Source organism: Schistocerca serialis, chromosome 3, assembly GCF_023864345.2.
Source record: "Schistocerca serialis cubense isolate TAMUIC-IGC-003099 chromosome 3, iqSchSeri2.2, whole genome shotgun sequence".
NCBI lineage: Eukaryota > Metazoa > Arthropoda > Insecta > Orthoptera > Acrididae > Schistocerca > Schistocerca serialis.
The window spans coordinates 46,137,922-46,158,688 of NC_064640.1; the positions used below are offsets into that span (position 1 = coordinate 46,137,922).

The 20,767-nt window shown below is 37.8% G+C and overlaps 1 protein-coding gene across 5 annotated transcripts in view; it reads left to right on the plus strand.

Moving 5' to 3' along the window:
* LOC126469697 (WD repeat-containing protein 7) overlaps positions 1 to 20,767 on the plus strand; it is a 385,995-nt gene that overhangs the window by 346,821 nt on the left and 18,407 nt on the right. For all 5 annotated transcript variants that reach the window (XM_050096866.1, XM_050096868.1, XM_050096869.1 and 2 more), the window contains one exon: positions 12,272 to 12,454. In XM_050096866.1, the coding sequence (XP_049952823.1) occupies positions 12,272 to 12,454 (183 nt within the window). The remainder of the gene's footprint in view (positions 1 to 12,271; positions 12,455 to 20,767) is intronic.

A 20,767-nucleotide genomic window follows, 5' to 3' on the forward strand; every position in this document is an offset into this window, starting at 1 on the left:
TGCAGTAGTCAGCAGCTCATGGTCTCGCGGTCGCGTTCTCGCTTCCCGAGCACAGGGTCCCGGGTTCGATTCCCAGCGGGGTCAGGGATTTTCACATGCCCCGTGACAACTGGGTGTTTGTGTTGTCCTCATCATTTCATCATCATTCATGAAAGTGGTGAGGTTGGGCTGAGCAAAGGTTGGGAATTTGTACGGGCACTGATAACCCCACAGTTGAGCACCCCACAAACCAAACATCATCTTAATGCAGTACATAAAAAGGTAAATATCTGTGTTATGGCCCAAGACAGACCTATTGGACACAACCAACCACTATTATCATCCTCCACTTGTGGCATCCTCGGATATGAGATGGAGGGGCTCGTGATCAGTCCACCGCTGTCCCATTCCCCATCCTGTTTCTTGACCTTGGAATCGCTACTGATTGGTTAAGCTGCTCATCAGTTCACCTCTTGAGGCTCATTGCACCCCGTTCCATTCATCCCGCCAAGGAAAACACCCTTCCCATACTGGAAATCAAACCCGGCTCCCACTACGAGGTGGGGGGTATGTTAGGCTGTGGACGCAGACAATGCATTAAATATCTGAAACCAAGGAAGTTTGAGGTTTATTGTATATTTTAGAACAGTTACAGTAACTTAGGTGCGTCTTATGAGTCCTGAAAGAGTTGTCACACATTGTATTTATTCCACTATTTAACATTTAAGTGCAGTCCTGATTCAAATGGTGTGTCATAAGTACTGTAATCAAATAATATTAAATCGCTTCGCTTGTACAAATGCTTTGAGTCACATTTCATTTTATTGATTGTTATGTGCCATCTCTTACCAAAAAAAGAAAAGGAATTTCTATAAAACATTTACAATGAAGCTAAATGTGTTCCAGCACCAAAATCTCTGCTTCAAGAAGGAAAATGGACAGACCGCACTTAACAGCTAGAGAACTTTCTGAATGTTTTAAGTAACTCCTAAATTGCTCTGAGCCACACAAAGATGTCTGCCTGAAATTCTCTCAAAAAGCTATCCAGATTCATAAGCAGCAAATAAAGAGTAAATCGTAGACAAATAAAAAGGCTAAAAAGTAACAAAGTTCATGGTGCAGATGCTGAACTACTGAAATCAGCTGTCAAATTTACCATAAAGGAAGTTCTGTACATCATGCAGAACCTTAGGCAAACCAAGAAAATTATTAAAGAAATAGCAGTTAATGTAGCTTATGGTGTCTCTCAGTGAAGTGTGAATGGATCATTATTATTTTTTGTGTGTATAAGTGACAAGACAGGCAGCATGAATTGCTGATTGTTTCAAAACCAAGATGTCCAGAAGAAAATCGACATTTAAGCAAAAGACCAGCAAGAGTCCATCAACATAAGGAAATGATAGTAGGCGAAAAAACCCGAGACTGTACAGTGGATTTTTGAGTACAGACGTATATGGGTAATTCCACGTCAACTCACCAAGGCATCCCTGCTCGACCATCTCAGATTTTATTAAAAAATTTTATGAACACATGTCCCCAATGAACATTGGTAAATTTTAACATTCATCGAAGCAATACTGGCTGATATATATAGTCATTTGACCGACTCCGTGAGTGACATTGTGCAAAGCGAGTGTAAATTTTTTGTTATTAAAACTCTTATATCTAGGACATCTTTTATATTTAGTGTCTTCTCTTAAGAATAATAAAGAAAAGAATTTTATGAGTGGTATTCAGCCAGAACATATTATGCAAAATCACCAAAAAAAAAAAAAAAAAAAAAATTGACAAATTTTGGCTTCTTATGTCTCGCGGACTAAAGGTGTGACAAACGTGAAACTTGGCGTGTAGTAACCGAACAGACCGAGCGAGGTGGCGCAGTGGTTAGACACTGGACTCGCATTCGGGAGGACGACGGTTCAATCCCGCGTCCGGCCATCCTGATTTAGGTTTTCCGTGATTTCCCTAAATCACTCCAGGCAAATGCTGGGATGGTTCCTCTGAAAGGGCACGGCCGACTTCCTTCCCCATCCTTCCCTGATCCGATGAGACCGATGACCACGCTGTCTGGTCTCCTTCCCCAAAACAACCAACCAACCAACCAAGTAACCGAACAACCCAAGGTTCTCAAATATAAAGTCTCACTTATATATTAGTTTTTAATACTAAATAAATTAAACACAAAATAGAAAGAGTATGTAAAAAGGCCAAAAATGCAGTATTTTAATCTTGATTTTTCAAAGAACTGTGTTCTGTAAAACCCTCCAAAGTGGGCTCACTAGAAATACCATGGTTTTATCCACAAAACAGAGTCTGCAACTCTTGGTTTAGTGGCTAGCGTTGCTGCCTCTGGATCAAGGGGTTGGGGATTTTCTCTGCTCGGGGACTGGGTGTTTGTGTTGTCCTCATCATTTTATCATCATCATCATCATCATTTGTGACAGTGGCTTGATGGGACTGTGAAAAAATTGGGACTTCATATGAGCGCTGATGACCACTCAGTTGAGCTCCCCAAAAACCAAACATTATCATCATCATCCACAAAACAGTGTGTATTTGATTATCTAATACAAGCTAGTAATGCTAGATAATTTGAATCGAAGTTGATCACAAAATTCGTGGCATAAAAATAATTCAAACCTGGTGTTCTACTATATTGTAAATGCATGCTGAGCATGAAACTAATACACAATGGTTCGGTAGCACATGGATGTGGAATACAAAGTTTCATTCACATATTGTTTTCCAAAAATAAAAAAAATTCATCAAAAATATTATAAATTCTGTGAAACGGTGAAAATATGGTGTATGTGACACTTCCTTTACAAATACCATTTTCTATGGAATACGAAGTTTCGTTCGCCTATTATTTTCCAAAAAACTAAAGATTCATTGAAAATATGACAGTTTTTGTGAAACGGTGAAAATATGGTATATGTGACACTTCTTTTAGAAATATCATTTTCGATTAAAGCTTCAAAACCAGTATCATTCGAAAAAATGTTTTAAGCCCCCCAGAACAGTGGGTTCCATTTTCTACATGGGCTAACAATACTTCTTATATTAAAGCAAACTAGCCAGAAAAATCATGCTGCAAACAATGTTTTAACTTTGGATTTTTGTATCTCATTGATGAAAGTCGTGGTGAACAAGAAACTTTGGTTGTAACCACTAAACAACTTCTGGTTTTCCAATGTAAAATATCATTTACATCCAGCTTTCCAAATTTCCACAGAATAAGTTCAAACTTGACTTCTGTAAAAATTGCAGACATAGATCACATTATATTTGCTTTCCCTAATTGATTTCAAACTAATTACAGTTAGAAAGAGCTTGTTTTCTAGCATCCATAAAATCATGTCCAATTTTCCAATAACTGCTAACAATACTGTGCTCAAACTCTTTGAATCACCTCGAAGAAAAGAATTTATTGACAAATAGCCAACACTGATTCGAAAATATTGTTCTTGTGAAACACAGCTAGCTCTTCTTTCTCATGAAGTAATGAGTGCTATTGATAGGGGACATCAAATAAATTCCATGTTTTTAGGTTTCCAGAATGCTTTTGACGCTGTTCCTCAAAAGCGCCTCCCAATTAAATTTGCGTGCCAGTGGAGTATCATCTCAGTTTTGTGGCTGGATTCATGATTCCCTGTGTTATTGACTGGAGTGGTCTGTTATTCGCGAGTGTTCTTAGTTGTTCGTCCAAGCCCTACACCTCAGTAGTGTGTTTACATTTTGCGGCGTGCAGTTGCAGCTGTAGCAGTTATAAAGCTAAGTACTGACAAAGCTATTTGTACACTGTTATACAGTTATTAAATTACGTTTTCAGGGGTGTTGCATGCTGTTTGTGGCAAAATAATGGTTTAATAAACTTTTGGAAATGTTCGCTCGCTGTGTTCTTTAGAGTTTTCTATGCATTGAAGTTGTTTAGTAAATTTCGAACTTTAGTTTTCAGCTGACGTTTCTTATTGTTTCTGGTGAAATATTTCAGTAAAATTTTCATTCAGTGTTTTAACTTCGTTGGGTGTTCCAGTGGCTGATTGAATTTTTGGTTTTGGCTAATAATTTTGTGAAGTTTTATTGGTATTGATATTAGCTGTGGTGTACTTGTATTAATACAAGTAGTTGCTCTCTTAGTAGCCAGGGAATTTCGAGACTGTTATTGTTAGTTACGAACTTAGGGGGGAATGCAGTGGGAAAGCCAGTGGGCATTCTAGTGGCAGTTGGCAAGAAGGCAGCTAGGGGGAGGAGGTATTCAGACAGTTATACTTTGTGTATATGCAATAGATTTGACCAACTGTCAGAGTTGAGTGGAGAGGAGCCTCTTGTAGCTGTAGATGCAGGAAACATGCAGCAGTCCTCAGCAGTTAGGATGCCCAGGTCAGTTGCAAAGTCTAACAGCAAGGAGGAGGTTCTGCTGCTAGGTAGTTATCACGGTAGACGTGTAGGCCAGAAGTTGCAGGAAGTGTTGGGGGATGATTACCAGATCATCAACATTGTGAAGCCTAGTGCAGGGTTGGCTTAGGTGACTGACAGCGTAGGGGAGTTACGTAAGAATTTTATGAAAGAGGATCAGGTAGTGATAGTGAGTGGAGCAGGAAACAGTCTTGATAGGGATGGGGAATATTATGTAGGTGGTGACCTGGCAAAGATAGCTACTCAAACTGGTGACACTAATGTGCATTTTGTGCAACTGTTTCAGCGTTGTGATTGGCCTTATCTTTTAATGTGGCTGTTGGGCGCGTTAACATGGGGTTGCAGAAGGCTCTGGGTTACATTTCAGTGGTGCCAGTTGAGTCTATCAGTAGATCGGATTTCACTAGGCATTGCCTGCACCTCAATAGGTATGGAAAGAGGAGGTTGGCAAAGCTTATAGGTGACTGTGTAGTGAGTGGTGATGGTTGGATCACTTGTGGAAAAATTCCTGTAGTCGTTGGTGTTAGAGCTGCACCCTTTTTAGATTGAAGTCAGCTGATAGGCATACCTGCTTAAAGAAAGTCCCTCTAACTAAGGGCTCACTTTCAGAGGATGTCATGTTTCCAAGCAGAGAAGGAATTAGCATATTTCATCAAAATATAAGAGGTATTAGAGATAAAGTTATTGAACTGCTTATAGATGTTTACTTTGAAATTATTTGTGTGTCGTAGCACCACTTACATAATTTGACAATTCAGAGGCTTCCTTTACCAGGATACAGATTGGTTGTCTGTTTTTCAAGGCGTTACTTGTGGGGTGGGGGAGTGCCCATGTATGTAAAAACAGTATTCCATTTGAGTCCGTAGATGTATCACTGCACTGCACTGAACATACATGTATTTGAATGTTGTGCAGAGGCAGTTGAATTAAGTGAAACTAAACTTGTAATTGTTGTTGTTTATAGGTCGCCTGACTCTGACTTCAGAGCATCTCTTCTCAAGCTAGAGTCTGTTCTTGATTCATTTTATAGGAAGTGCCAGAAATTAGTTATTTGTGGTGACTTCAATATAAATATTGTATATGATGGAGCAAGAAAAAGGATGCTGGCAGATCTCATATGATCTGATGCAGACTGTTTTTTTTCCAACTAGGATGCAGGGGAACAGTAGCACAGCCATAGACAATATTTTTATTCATGCTTCATTTCTAGATGGATATTCTGTTAGTTAAAGGGTGAATGGCCTTTCAGATCATGATGCACAAATTTTAACATTAAAAGGCTTTTGTACTCAAACAAATGTCACATATAATTACAAACTATGTAGGAAAGTTAATCCAACAGCAGTAGAGAGTTTCTTACACCTTGTCAAGAAACAAGAGTGGCAGGATGTTTACAGTGCTGATAACATAGATGATAAATATAATGATTTCCTTAACACATTTCTTGTGCTCTTCAAGAGTTTCTTTCCATTAGAACCTTCTAAATGGGTACTATCAGTAGTAGGCAGCCCAGTTGGCTGACTAGTGGGATAAGGATATCATGTAGAACAAAATGGGAATTATATCAAAATGTTTGAAGTAGTCACAATCGAGCAACAGTAGCTCATTACAAACAGTATTGTGAGGTGCTTAAAATGTTATTAGGAAGGCAAAGAGTATGTGGTATGCAAATAGAAAAGCTAATTCCCAGGATAAAATTAAAACCATATGGTCGGTTGTGAAGGAAGTGTCTGGTCAGCAGCACAAAGTCGACAATATAAAGTCAGTTCGCAGTAAAAATATTTCTGTTACTGATAAATCAGATATATGTACAGTATTTAAAAATCATTTTCTGATCATTGCTGGTGAATTAAATAACAATTTAGTTTCTGCAGACACACTCATAACTTTCTTGGCAAATGCCTTTCTGAGATTGATGTCTGAAATACTCCTCTGTGATACAGACAAGGGGGAGACTGAGTCAATAATTAAATCACTGAACACTAAGGGCTCCCATTGTTATGATGGAGTGCCTAGCAGAATATTAAAGTACTGTGCCGCAGCCGGCCGGTGTGGCCGAGAGGTTCTAGGCGCTTCAGTCTGGAACCACGCATTCGCTACGGTCGCAGGTTCGAATCCTGCCTCGGGCATGGATGTGTGTGATGTCCTTAGGTTAGTTAGGTTTAAGTAGTTCTAAGTTCTGGGGGACTGATGACCTTAGATGTTAAGTCCCATAGTGCTCAGAGCCATTTACTGTGCCGCACATGGTAGCACTGTATTTTTCCTGAATGAGTAAAGTACTCAGTGTAAATCCGCTTTATAAAATTGAAGAAAGGGCTAATGTAGACAATTTTAGACCTGTGTCTATGCCATCAGTGTTTGCTAAAGTTATTGAAAAGGCTGTGAATGTAAGGATAATTGATCATGTTATCTCACATGATTTGGTATCAAATGTACAGTTCGGCTTTAGAAGTCATTTAACAACTGAAAATGGTATATTCTCTTTTCTCTGTGAGGTACTGGATGGGTTGAAAAAAAGGTTTTGAATGCTAGGCATAGTTTTTAATATAACTAAGGTGTTTTATTGTGTTGATCATGAAGTACTGCTCCAGAAGTTGGACCATTACAGAATACGGGGAGTAGCTCACAATTGGTTCGCCTCTTACTTTAGCAACAGTCAGCAAAAGGTCGTTATTCACAATGTTGAGAATGGCTGTGATGTAAGGTCTGAGTGGGGTACAGTCAAGTGGGGGGTGTCCCAGGGATCAGTGTTGGGGCCACTCCTGTTCCTTATTTATATAACTGACATACCCTTTTGTATTATGGGTAACTAATAAAATATTTCTGTTTGCTGATGACACTAGCTAGGTTGTAAAGGATGTTGCCTGCAACATTGGCTTGGTTTCAAATAGTGCAGTTCATGACCCAAGTTCATGGCTTGTAGAAAATAAACTAACGCTAAATCACAGTAAGACTCAGTTTTTACAGTTTCTAACACACAATTCAACAAAACCTGACATTTTAATTTCACAGAATGGGCATATGATTAGTGAAAGTGAACAGTTCAAATTTCTAGGTGTTCAGATAGATAGTAAGCTGTCGTGGAAAGCCCACATTGAAGATATTGTTCAAAGACTTAATGCTGCCATTTTCACTGTTTGAATGATATCTGAAATGTGTGATCGTTCGACACAAAAATTAGTCTACTTTGCTTATTTTCATTTGCTTATGTCATATGGTATTACATTTTGGGGTAACTCTTCCCATTCTAAAAAGATATTTTTGGCTCAGAAACGGGTGGTTCGGGTAATAAGTGGTGTAAGTTCACGAACCTCTTGTCGACCCATGTTCACAATTCTGGGCATTTTGACTTTGGCCTCTCAATATATATATTCCGTACTGTCATTTCTTGTTAACAATATTAGCTTATTCCCAATAATAAGCAGCTTTCACTCAGTTAATACTCAGCAGAAATCAAACCTGCATTTGGATCGAACTTCCTTAACTCTTGTGCAGAAAGGTGTGCAGTATACTGCTGCATCCATTTTCAATAACTACCACTCAAATTCAAAAATCTTAGCAGTAATCCACATGCTTTCAAATCAAAACTGAAGAGTTTCCTCATGGGTCACTCTTTCTATTCTGTCAAGGAGTTCCTTGAGAAATTAAGCTGATTCTTGTTATATTGTTGATTGTGTTTACATAAACTTATGGATTGACTTTGTTTGGGTTCATAAACATTTTATTTTTATCTGTTATTATTTTTATGTTGTAATTTCAGGTACTGACACGTTCCATGACCTTGGAAATTTAGTCCTACAGAACTTGACGTGTAAATAAAAAATTAAAAAAAGTTCATAGTAATTGACAGAAAGTCGTCGAGTAAAACAAAAGTAATATCTGACATTCCCAAAGGAAGTGTTGTAGGCCCTCTGTTGTTCCTGACCTACATAAATGATTTGGGAGACAATCTGAGCACTCTTCTTAGGAATGTTTGCAGATGATGCCGTTATTTACCCTCATGTAATGTAATCAGATGATCAAAACTAATTGCAAAATGATTTAGCCACAATATCTGTATGTTGCAAAAAGTGGAAATTTACTCCAAATTGTAAGATGTGTGAAGTCATCCAGATGAGCACTAAATAGCATCCGCTTAGAAAATTTTAGTTACACAATAAGTCTCACAAATTCAAAGGCGGTAAACTCAACAAAATATTTAAGGACTACAGTTACAAATAACTTAATCTGGAATGATCACACGGGTAGTGTTGTGAGGAAAGCAAACCCAAGACTGTGATTTATTGGAAGAACACTTAGAAAATTGTAACAGGTTTACCAAAGATACTATATACTCTACACTTGTCCACCCTTTTCTGGAGTATTACTGTGCGGTGTGGGATCCACATCAGATAGGATCGACAGAGGACATCAAAAAGTTCAGAGAAAAGCAGCTCATTTTGTATTATCATGAAATAGGAGAGTGAGTGTCACAAATGTGATACACGAATCGGGGTGGCAATCATTAAAAAAAAAACAGGCATTTTCTGCTGCAACAGGACCTTCTCATGCAATTTCAATCACTAACTTTTTCCTCAGAGTGTGAAAATATTTTATTGTTACACACCTACATAAGGAGAAATTATCATCATAATAAAATCAGAGAAATCAGAGCTCAGACATAAAGTTTTAAGTGTTCATTTTACTTGTGAATTGCTCAAGTGTGGAACAATAAAGAAGTAGCTGAAAGGAGGTTCAAGGAATCCTCTGCCAGGCACTTAATTGTGAATTGCAGAGTAATCATGTAGATACAGATGTAGAACAATATCTGTAAGTAACAGATGAATCTGAGAGAATGTATCGTGGCAGTGTTGCCCATGTTTTGTTGGATGTGGCTTCTGTTTTTAAATTGACAAGTAATGTCTCAATATATTGTATTGGTCCATGGTGACATTGTCACTACCTATTCCAGAACATGAACTGGTAACTCCGTTGTCATAGGGATCACACAGTACCACGAGTAGGATTCTTCATCCAAGTTCCCAAGCCTCTAATTTGGTTTCTTAATTTACATTGTGGTGGTACATGTCTGCTTACAAAGCCATTTGCTAAAAATCTTATCTTCAGTTCTCAAATCTGAAAGAGTATCTCACATAGCTGGCAAGCAGTTTTGATTTTAAGCTTCTCAAGATTACATTTTTTGTAATCTTTGAGCCACTTTTTGCAGTTGATTTTCTGGAAATTGATACTATCGGTTAGATGATGACATTGAAGGGAAAGAGTGTGGAAATGAGGTGGTGTCCTAGTACCCAACAAGCATCCTGTCTTTTGGGCCAATGAAATGAATGAGCTGGGCTTTGAGGATGCATAAATTTTATCAGGTCATCATTTTGTTTAGTTGATATGTCTGTAATGCTGCCTGTCAACAATTCATTTTCATATGTAAAGGTAACGGAACAGCCAGGTAACAGATCCATCAGTTTGAGACTTAGCATGGCTGCACATGATACTATGGCAACAAAACTTATTGTGCCATTAGAAACTTTGATAATACCAACAGAGCTCAAGTGAAGTGGTACAAACTGGTGATCATCTCTCATACCAGCACCATGCTGCTTCCTCGCTATATTATTTCTTGAAACTTTGTACTTCCTTAGATTTCTTGTTTATGTATTTGATGCCATATACATTTTGGTCACAGAAGTTGAATAGATCTAGTGTGAGTAGCCAATCGCTTAGTTGTGCCAATAATCCCATCACATATGGCCGGTGCCAAAAGTGATCATTTCAATACCAACATTGAAACTGTTTTTGAGGCTACACAGATTGACAAAATTCTTACAATTGTTGTATTTTGCAGTTAAGACGTCACTGTAATAATTTATTTAAGTGATATTTGTTTGATTTGAGGAAAAGTCAGTCAGTTTTCGAATAAACATGTGTACAGGTACCATATCATGTTGACAGTGATCTCAAATAATGCAGCAATAGACAGTTTGCAACATACCCTCGTTGAGTTAATAAGCTACAGAAGGATGTAATGTAGCTTGCGAATTTTCCCAGTGAAACCCCTGACCCCTGAGCAGTATCTTGAATAACAAACTAATAATTTTTAATAAGTCACTGGAACCTAAATTAAGGAAACAAATTACAGGCTTGGGAACCTGGCTGCAGAAATCTGTCCATAGCTGGTATTGCATAATCCATACGACAATGGGGTTACCTGTTCATGTTCTAGAATGGGCAGTGCTAATGTCACCATGGACAATGTAGTGGTCATTTAAAAATAGAATCTACATGCAATGAAGCACGGACAACAGGTTCCTGCAATGTAGTCTGCTGCTGTGATACATTCCCCCTCAATTTCATCTGTCATTTTTGGGTAATGTTAGCACACATTGGTAAGTTGAACACAATTTTTTTGATGCTTGAAAACATACTCTTTCCAACAGTGATTAGTATGAAATCAGTTATGGAAAGCAAATTATGGGAAAACAAACTCAATATGATATATATTTGTAATTTTTCTGGAAATGAAGTTAAAATTGATTTTGCAGAAATTTGGAAAGCTGGACATGGATGATATTTTATATTAGAAAACCAAAAATTGCTAAGTGATTATGTCCAAAGTTTCATGTTCATCAGGACTTAAATCAATGAGATATAAGAATCCAAAGTTAAAACTTTATTTGCAGTGCAATTTTTCTGGCTAGTTTGCTTTAATTTAAGTAGCATTATTAGCCCATGTTGGAAAAGAAACTCACTGTTCTGGGGCCTTAAAACACATTGTTTTGAATGAGACTGGTTTTGAAGCTTTAATAGAAAATGGTATTTGTAAAAGAAGTGTCACATATATCATATTTTTGCCATTTCACAAAAATCATCATAGTTTCAACAAATTTGTAGATTTTTGGAAAATAACAGCTGCACGAAACTTTGTATTTCAGATCTTTATGCTACCAAGCTACTGCACATTACGTTTTATGTTCAGCATGTGTTTAAAGAGATACAAGAATACAAAGTTTTAATTATGTATGCTGTGATTTTCATACCCAAGTTTGATTCAATTTATCTAGCATTGTTAGCCACATTGGGTAATCAAATAAATAATTTGTAGCTCAGACCATGGTCTTTCTAAGCAGCTCAGCTTTGGAGGATTTTATAGAGCATAGTTATTTGCAAAATCAGGTCAAAAATACGACATTTTTGGCCTTTTAACGAAAACTTCAGTTTTGCACTTAATTTGTTCAGTACAGTACATAAATGAAACTGAATATGTAAGAACCTTGTCTTGTTAGGTTACTACATGCCAAGTTTCACAGTAATCATACCTTTAGTCCCCGAGACATATGAAAGCCAAAATTTGACATTTTTTCGGGCAATTTTGCTTGAAATTTTCCGGCTGGGTATCATTCATAAAATTCTTTTCTTTATTGTTCTTAAGAGAATACAAGAAGTTGTACAATATGGGCAAATTTCATTTCTTTCAACCAACTGTTGCCCAAGATATAACAGGTCAAAGGCACCAGAAATTCCTGTTCTCTCTGCGCAATGTCATGCATGGGATCAAACAAGAATATACTGTACCTCTATTCTTCCAAGAAACACATCTTGCTGGTCCTGAACATCTATAACAACAGAAGTTAGTTCACAGAGGATGGTTCTCAGTCCACCAGTTCCAGCCTACTGATTGGGCACTTTTAAAACTACATGGATAGTTTTCAAAATTGTGTGTTTCAATTATTGTTTGATAATCTATTATATGAGGAGTCTTCACATCACTACACTCATTAAGCAGATTAACAAGAAGCATAGGGTTTACATTTTTAGGAAATGCTCTTTTGTTCATGTTCACCTCTCAACTCCTAAATCTTTTTGTGTGTGTTTTTTATAGGTTATGGACATAGTGCTTCATTGCTTAGATCCAGGCCATCTAAAGACAAACCGCCTGAATGACATATTCCCTGCAGTATGTCGCTTCAATCAAGTTAGTCACTGTCCAAATACACGGCGTATTGCAGTTGGCGCAAAAGGTGGACAAGTAGCTTTGTATGAACTACGTTCCAATAAATGTCAGGTAAGATGGTTGCTGTTTCCTAAATGTAGTTGATGCATTGTGCGCTTTAGAGAGAGAGAGAGAGAGAGAGAGAGAGAGAGAGAGAGAGAGAGAGAGAGAGAGAGGGGGGGGGGGGGGGAGGGAGAGAGAGAGAGAGGGGGGGGGGGGGGTTCATGGAATTCTATAGTATTTAAGGAAATGTATAGATCAAGTGATACTCCACTACAGAATTTTGGAAGTGTGTAAAGCCAGTTTTGTTTCATCAATTCTGAATATGAATTGTATAAGAGGAAGAAAGATTTACATGAAGTACAAAATATGTGCCAAAATGAAACTCAGAAAAGTCTGAAAGAAAAACTATTCAAAAAGTCTGTTACCATGGGAGATCTAAGAGATTGGGCACTCTGAATTCCAAGTGATATGAACGTTACTGGTTTCCAGGCTTCTTTGATCCGGTTAAACAGATACAGGAAATTGTATGTAAAAGGAAGTTGCAAAATTGTGAAGTGTACCTCAAGTAAATCTTTGGAGGAAATATTATCAATAGGTTATACGATACAGAAATTTGTAGCTAGTGTGAAGACAAAGCTTCTTGTTAACCTCTAAAATGTGGTGTATAAAGCCAGTCAGGTTTTGTGTAAGAATTGTTTGCAAACTGCAGTATATCATTTTGAGTGAAAAAAAGTCTGAGTCGCATGTGTAGTTGATGAATGCTATGACACATTGTTATGCAACATTGCCAGTGATAAGTATAATTGCATTACTGTTTCCACAGCTTTATATCTGTCTTCAGTAACATCAAGCCAAATTAGGACATAAATTTAAAAAAAAACAAGGACTCTTTACTTGTAAAAATCTTGGAATCGACATAGCAAAAACAGGAAAAATGGGAAAGAATAATTTTCAATGTTAAATCTAAAATGTCTTCTCATCATCTGCAGAAAATAATTTGTTGCTTTTGTTGGACTCTTGTCCTGGACGTAATGACACCTCTACCTTTAGAATGCTGATGAAAAGAAATTCAGATTCCACCCAAGACAGATAGTGTGATTAAGCCCCTCAATAAAAAAATTTTGAACTGTGTAAAACACTTTTCAGAAAATTTTCAGGCTATATAATTTTTGATAGCTCTTGTCATTTCATGTTTATCAGAAGAACAGTACTGTTAAACTTCAGTCGTTTCTGCATTGTCAGTTTGTGTCACCACATTTTACTAATTCGATCAAGTATGCCTGGTACGGAGCACAATATGCAGAACAATGTCATGACCATTTCTTACTGAGATCTATTGCTGCCTAAATAAAACTAGTAATGATTGCGAAGTGTCTGAATGCATTAATTTTTCCTTTATCAGGTGTGCCTGGTGTAAGAAAAATTTTTTTCCGTCATCCAATAAACAATTTGGATTTTTGTAATGACTACAGGAAGTAAACATGGAACGGATTCATTTTTAGTAAAATGTACTTTACTCAAAAATTATTATAAGAACTGTGCTGAGGGAATTTTTATGAAACATTTAATGTCAAAAAATTAAAATCCTGCTTATGGAAGACATTTGTAATGTATCATAATACACTTCTTGATTTTCTTTCCTCTGCTAGTCACTTGTGTAATAATTACATGTCGACATTGAGGTCATTAGAGACTGAGCACAAGCTCAGATTGTGTCAAGGATGGGGAAGGAAATTGGCCATTTCCTTTCAAAGGAACCATCCTGGCATTTGCCTGAAACGATTAAGGGGACCATGGAAAACCTGAATTTGGATGGGTGGATGCAGGTTTGAATCATTGTCCACCCAAAGAAGAGTCCAGTGTGCTAACCACGGCACCACTTCGCTCGGTTTTAGCTGTCGATATGAATGGCAAGTTATACAAAACATTAATGATTTACGACATTTTTGGTATGATTTAAGTACTTAAAATTCATGTATTTGCGCTTTGGACTTTGCACTATATGACACTACATCTGCATCTCATGGCTGTGTCTGCTTATTCAATTATTCGTGCTCTAGGCAGGAAGGGCTGTGCAAATTGTTGTTATAACCAGTTCGTTGTGTGACGAAAATGAGTAACTTTAACATATTTTAAAAAATACTTGTAGTGCACAAGATAAAATTTTGACAGTGCATTTCATTCAGTGTATTCTTCCTGCATGAAAGATTGAGGGTAGGTTTCGACTGTCAGATTGGACCATTTCCTTGTAAGAGTTTCAGAGATGTTAAACATCTGGAAGCCTAGATGATATTAAAAAGTTTCAAAAATTTTACGTTGTTATAGAACGACACTCTCAGGTTATAATTTATAAAATAGTTACTGGCAAGTATTAAAATGTTACACAGCCATTGTCCAGTAAGAGCACATGACTTTATGCTATGTATGCACTTATTACTAGTAGCTGTGAACAGACTTAGTTAAAAGTTTTGTTTCAGTGGAGCGATATTTGGCACATAATCTGTTATATAAAACAAATTAAAAAGGTATAAAGAATGAGATAGTGAGTGTAAAGTAATCTATATTTATAAGTTGGACTTCAATAAAATATTAACATGTCAAGTAATTGATATGAAATTATTTTATGTGCTAAGGAGTGTGATAACACAAGATCTTATTACTGGTGAAGGTCAGTGGTGAAGAAATGAGACAAATATTTCATTGCCCTGGAAGTCCATCACTAGATGATGATGTAGAAATTGACAGAGGTCATATACTGGGTGAACATTAATAAAAATGACAAACTGTAGGGACAGATTCTTGACTGGAAATGGGGCGAAAAAAGATCATATGTGCGTGTGTCCGTAAATGAATCATTGCTACGCTAGATGGTGCTCATGAATGAAAGTTCCTTTGACCGTGCACCATGTGTTCCTTGTGTGTAACAGGGTGTGCAATTCACACAGCATACTGTAAGCAGCAAGGTGGTCCATTATTCATGTTGGGCACAAGCCGAGATGGTGTTTGTGTATGGTCATGCAGATGCTAACTTTAGAGTTAGCATATTATGTAGAACCCGGTCCTCCAGATCTGGTGTAAACACAGTCTGTCGCCTCCCTGCACATTTGTCTGTTTGAAAGGACTCATGATCACACAAATGCCCAAAAAGGGCTTGTAAAGTTGTGTGATGTGGTTGGTGTCTGTGAGGGTACTTGTTTTGGTATAACTGTGCTGCCTGTCGACCATTTCCATCTGCTTGGCTATACACAACCACCATCTCGGCTTGTTCCTGACACGAATACCAGTCCATTCTGCTGCTTACAGTATGTCGCATCAATCGCACAGCTTGCAACACACAAGGAACTTCCATTAATCAGCGCCATCTACCGTGGCAACGATGCGTTCCCGGATATAGGTTCATAGGATCTTTCTTCCTCCATTTCCAGTCAGGAATCCATCCCGTCAGTTTTATTAACAATCACCTTGTGTAGAGTACTGGAAAATTTCATTATGGTGTGAAATGTACCTACCTGTGATTTCTCGTTTGCATTCAGTGTCTCACCAGTGGAAGTTCTGTGAATTACTGAAAACTGGTTTTAAGGTAACGTCTCCAATAACGTAGGCAAAACAACTTTTAATTAATTTTACTTGTTCCTTATTCATTGTTGCTATTGACAATGTGATGACCAATTTCAGCCCATCTGTAAAATTTTGGTCACACGCAGGCACTTCCAACATCCTACTATTTAGTGTAACAGTGTCCATCTATTCACAGTGCAAATTTCTAATAGAGTTCTGACAGAGAAACAACGTAACTTTAACTGCAGTTTACAGAGTCAGTGAACGCAGATATAAGACACAAATACACAGACGTTCATAATGTTTACAGGAGGAGGTGCCCAGATGGAAGCGTATTGACTGATTACCTCAGAGAAGTTAACAAGAAGTAGTGCAGGTTCCTGCTTAATGACACAGTACATGATTCTCACAGATATGCTGATCGTAGGAAGATGGCAATGAACTTCCATGGAAATATTAATTATGTATGAACTCGTACAGATCTTGTTACGTACTTCTTACATGATTGCCAAATTTTTCTACATGATGTGATTGAGTGATTACCAGGAACCGACTTCCTCATAGATGTTACTCATGTTACTCCTGGCAGCAGACTGAAGATTTCTGGGAGGGGAGGGGTACTTATAAACTGGCGTAATGATATTTCGGAATCTTGGAAACTACACATTTGTTAATAAATCTGTATGGTTCAAATTTATGAGAGAGGAAGGGCTGTATGTTCAGTCAGTAATTTGGTTTACAACAAAATATAAAGATTTACAGGACTTTTTATGTAACTACATTGCACACTGTTAATTACCTGTTATGGGTGTGGTGGAAAGATTTGAAATTATGTTAAATTGTGTAAATGGTTAATGGATGGCTTATTGTCAAATTTGTGTCATTATACCTGTTTAACATCCCAAAGGCAACAGCAATTTTGAGTGTGTCCGAACTTTATTTATCATTGTCTTGCAAGTCAATTAGTTTCATAAAAATTGAAACATGTTACAGAAAAGTCTGGATCCGATTATTTTAGAAAGTTCACTGCCTTTTGGTGTCTTAGTTTAAAATTGGAAAAGAATTTAAAATCTCTGAATCACTTAACTCCTACACCATTCTCCATGCAGCACAGTTCGTGACATTGCTCCCTCTCTAGGAGAAAAAGCAACACGATGGCTCGAGCACACTGGGTCTAGATCTTGTCCACAGTCTTCTATATGAGAGCCCTAGCAGATCCTTGTGGTTTTGCCAGTTGTCATGTCCTCTTCACTATGAGGAGCATCGAAAGTAGCTCCTTACTTTAAAGCTTCAAGATCACTGAGTGGGCCTTCAGTTTCCTTGAATTGGGAGTCTCTATTGTCAGTCTCCACCTCTGAACTTCAGTAGTGTTTCATGTGGAGGACATGAATAATGTCTCTGCATTTTTGTCTTTGCGAAGAAGGGTCATAATCCTCAACTTCATAGTGACATCCAGACAAGCAACAAATATTGATACAGCCCAAATTAAGGTGCAGAAACCCATACAAACTCTGAGACTGTGTATCACTGGCCAGTGCTTGCTGTTGTAGTGCTCTTAGCGCTTCTCCTGAATGTCAAGGCTCCATATGAGAGCCGGCTGTCTTGCTTGATTGGTGCAGGTGATGAGGTGTTTCACATAATCATCCTGAGTATCGTCTAGATGAAATGGGAACAGTGTATCCACTGACATTTCAGCCTCATGACTGTGAAGCAGAAAGGATGATACCAAAAAATGGGGTGAATAGAAACAAAATTTCCAGAAAAGTGCTATGGTACTGCGTTTGGAGGCAAATGAGAATATCATTCAAAGATTTGTTTTTCTATGTTGGTAGTGAACCTAACGAGGAAATTATGAATTTCCAAATTGGTGATACTGTCAGCTGATATTTTGTTTATTCTGTGATAAACATCATATGTGATGGTAAATTTGCTAAGTACCAGTGTAAGTTGTGTTGTTTTAATTTAAGTACTTGAAAAGCAAATTTGCAATTCCATTTAATTAATCAAAAGTTCAGTTTTAAAGTATGCTTTAGTTGTGACTTGTGTTTCAGCTAATTGAAAACATAGCGTTATGCTTTTGGAATTTTTGGGGTGATTATAAACAGTTAATTGCCTGTGTTGCTTCAGGAGAAGACTAACAATTTAAAGGAGATGAAGATCCACATGGCACAGTTCCTAACCCAGTAGATTATACTGTGATCAGAGTACATGGAAAAAGTAGGCAGTTTTTAGACTGTATGCATGAAAATTTATTTTATACAAAAATCAAGGCCGATTAAACAACGATTAAACATTTTTAGTGGAGGAGACAATGTTTGGAAGCTCTCCGTTACTTCTGGAGAGTACCTAAGACTTTGTAGATTCAAAGACATGATCATTTCTAAAGTTGATATCAGTGACTTAATTTATTAAGAAAGAAACCAAGTTCATCAGTTCAGTGTTATAAAACATAATTACTGACATAACACCGTTTGTTTGGAAAATAGAATAAAAGTCACAGTTCGTGCAAAATTCTTATTTCTTTACTGAATAACACTTTTTTTTAACCAGATAAATTTTGTTTCTCATCTCCTAGAACCACAACTGATTTTGACATGTTACTATTCACCCAATCAACCAATGCAACAACAAAAAGTTTAACATTGCTGTTTCCATTTACCCCCCTCTCTGGGGTGATAGAAACACAATTTCCCCCTCCCCGGCACAGCATATAATCCAGTATAATTTTGATTTTAATTTCTCTTTTTAAAATTATCAAGTTTGTCTTTTAAAGTTGAAAACTGCTTCTATTCACCCCATTTTATGGTTTGAAGCCCATATTAGCCTGTTCGTGTAAATGTTACAAAGGGTAGTTTTGTATTCCAAGTGCTCCGTTTGATATAATTGTACATTGAGAGAATATCTGACAGTGTCTTATTGAAGCATTCTTTCAGGCCATTTGTATGTGGGGGATACGCAGTAGTCATCCAGTGGGTGATCGCAATGTGAAATTACCTCTGACAGTAGTCTCGACTAGAAAACTTATAACATAATCAGAGATCGTCACATGGGGTGCTCCATGCTTCAAGATGCTGTATTCTACAAGGAACCTAGCAGTTTCCTGAGCTTTTTCAGTCATCGCAGCTTTGTTGACAGTGTAGTAGGTGAGCTAGTCATCAATTCCTATTTGTTGACTGTAGGAACCTCCCCAAGAGGTCAATTTCAGTCTGGTGGAATGGTACTGTTGCAGGCAGAATCGGTATCAGATGCAACAGAGCTAACTGCAGCATTGCTGGCATTCCTTGCATTGGCTCACACAATGTCTAATTGATTGGTAGAAACCAGGGAAGTGATACCCGTGTCTGAGAATGGTGATCTTTCTCATTGGTGAATGGTTTGCCAAATACAGGTAGAACATGTCGATGGCCCAAAAAACTGCAAGGCACTCCTTCTCAGCTGTAGAGTGGTTACTGACATACTTTCAGAGTACTTTGGAAGCACAAACTATCACCTCTTTAGCACCTTTTTCTGAAATTGTAGTAGAACTGCTTCAACCCAAAACAACTAACATCAATGTGAAGTTTTGTCTCAACTTTCGCGTCATACAATACTAGGACTGGAGTTGCTGTTAAAACCTCCTTAAGGATAAGGGAAGATCTTTCTTATGCCTCATTCCAGGAAAATTTGGCATCTCCCAGCAGTAGTTCTTGCAAGGATTGTGATTTGGTACAAAGTCCTTTATTATGAATCGCTGGTTGTACGAGAACATTCTGAGAAAACCTCTCACATCACAAATGTGCTGAGGAGTCAGAAAATATGCATCCATTTCTTTTCTGTTGCATTTCCTCAGTGCACTGCTGCCACCTGAAGAACTCCTTGGTTCTTATGACATCAATTACTAAAAGAGCTTGGTACATATCTTATGTGATTCCTTTCATAAGGTGTGAGATTTTGTTATGTTCTGTTATATTTGGACACACAATGTGGCATAGAATCCAGACATTCTGTATGTACGACTGTGTCATTTCCCCATGATGTTGCCCTGCTTTTAAATTGTTCTCACACTAAGTGGACTTGTTGCTGATTGTCCTCTCTCTCTCTCTCTCTCTCTCTCTCTCTCTCTCTCTCTCTCTCTCTCTCTCTCTCTCTCCCCCTCCCTCTCTCCCTCTCCTGGAATTTGTCCCAGCTGTCAGCCTTCTCTCCATTGTTCTTGAACCACCAATGGACTGTGTCATCCAAGTAATAGTATACATTTGTCAAACCCATCATGTCATCCCACTTCTTGTATTTGAGAGCTCAGTCAAATCCTTTGTCATTTCGTCGGGTCATGACCAGTGGCTCCGGATAACACTGAGATGGGCGCCGGATGTGCAGCTGACGTGTTGCTATTTTGGAGTCCACTGGTTTTCTTAATATACAGACAAACAATGCTCTGTTTGTATTCTGATCTCTAACAGTGTGGGCGACAGCTATTGTGTTGCCTAATTGGAGCCATGATGATATAGATGTTTTAAAGTACCCAGTGTCTCCAGAAAATGACATCATGTCTTCACTACAATAAAGTCAAAATCAAGAAGCAGGGTCATCATTGAAGTTCAATTTGTAGCACGAAAGCATTTTTATTATCAGCACCAATAGACAGAAAAGAGGACTGAGCTACTGAATCGAGAGTGCTACTGTTTATACAAAGCTCTAATATTCCAGAATATACAAACACAACATAATTTGAGAACCTGCCAGATATGATGAATACTTAATAACAAATAATTTCTGGTGGTCGGGTTTGAGCTGGTGATCAGCAACACGCCGGTCAGCAACGCTAACTACCGTGTCACACTGCCTGCA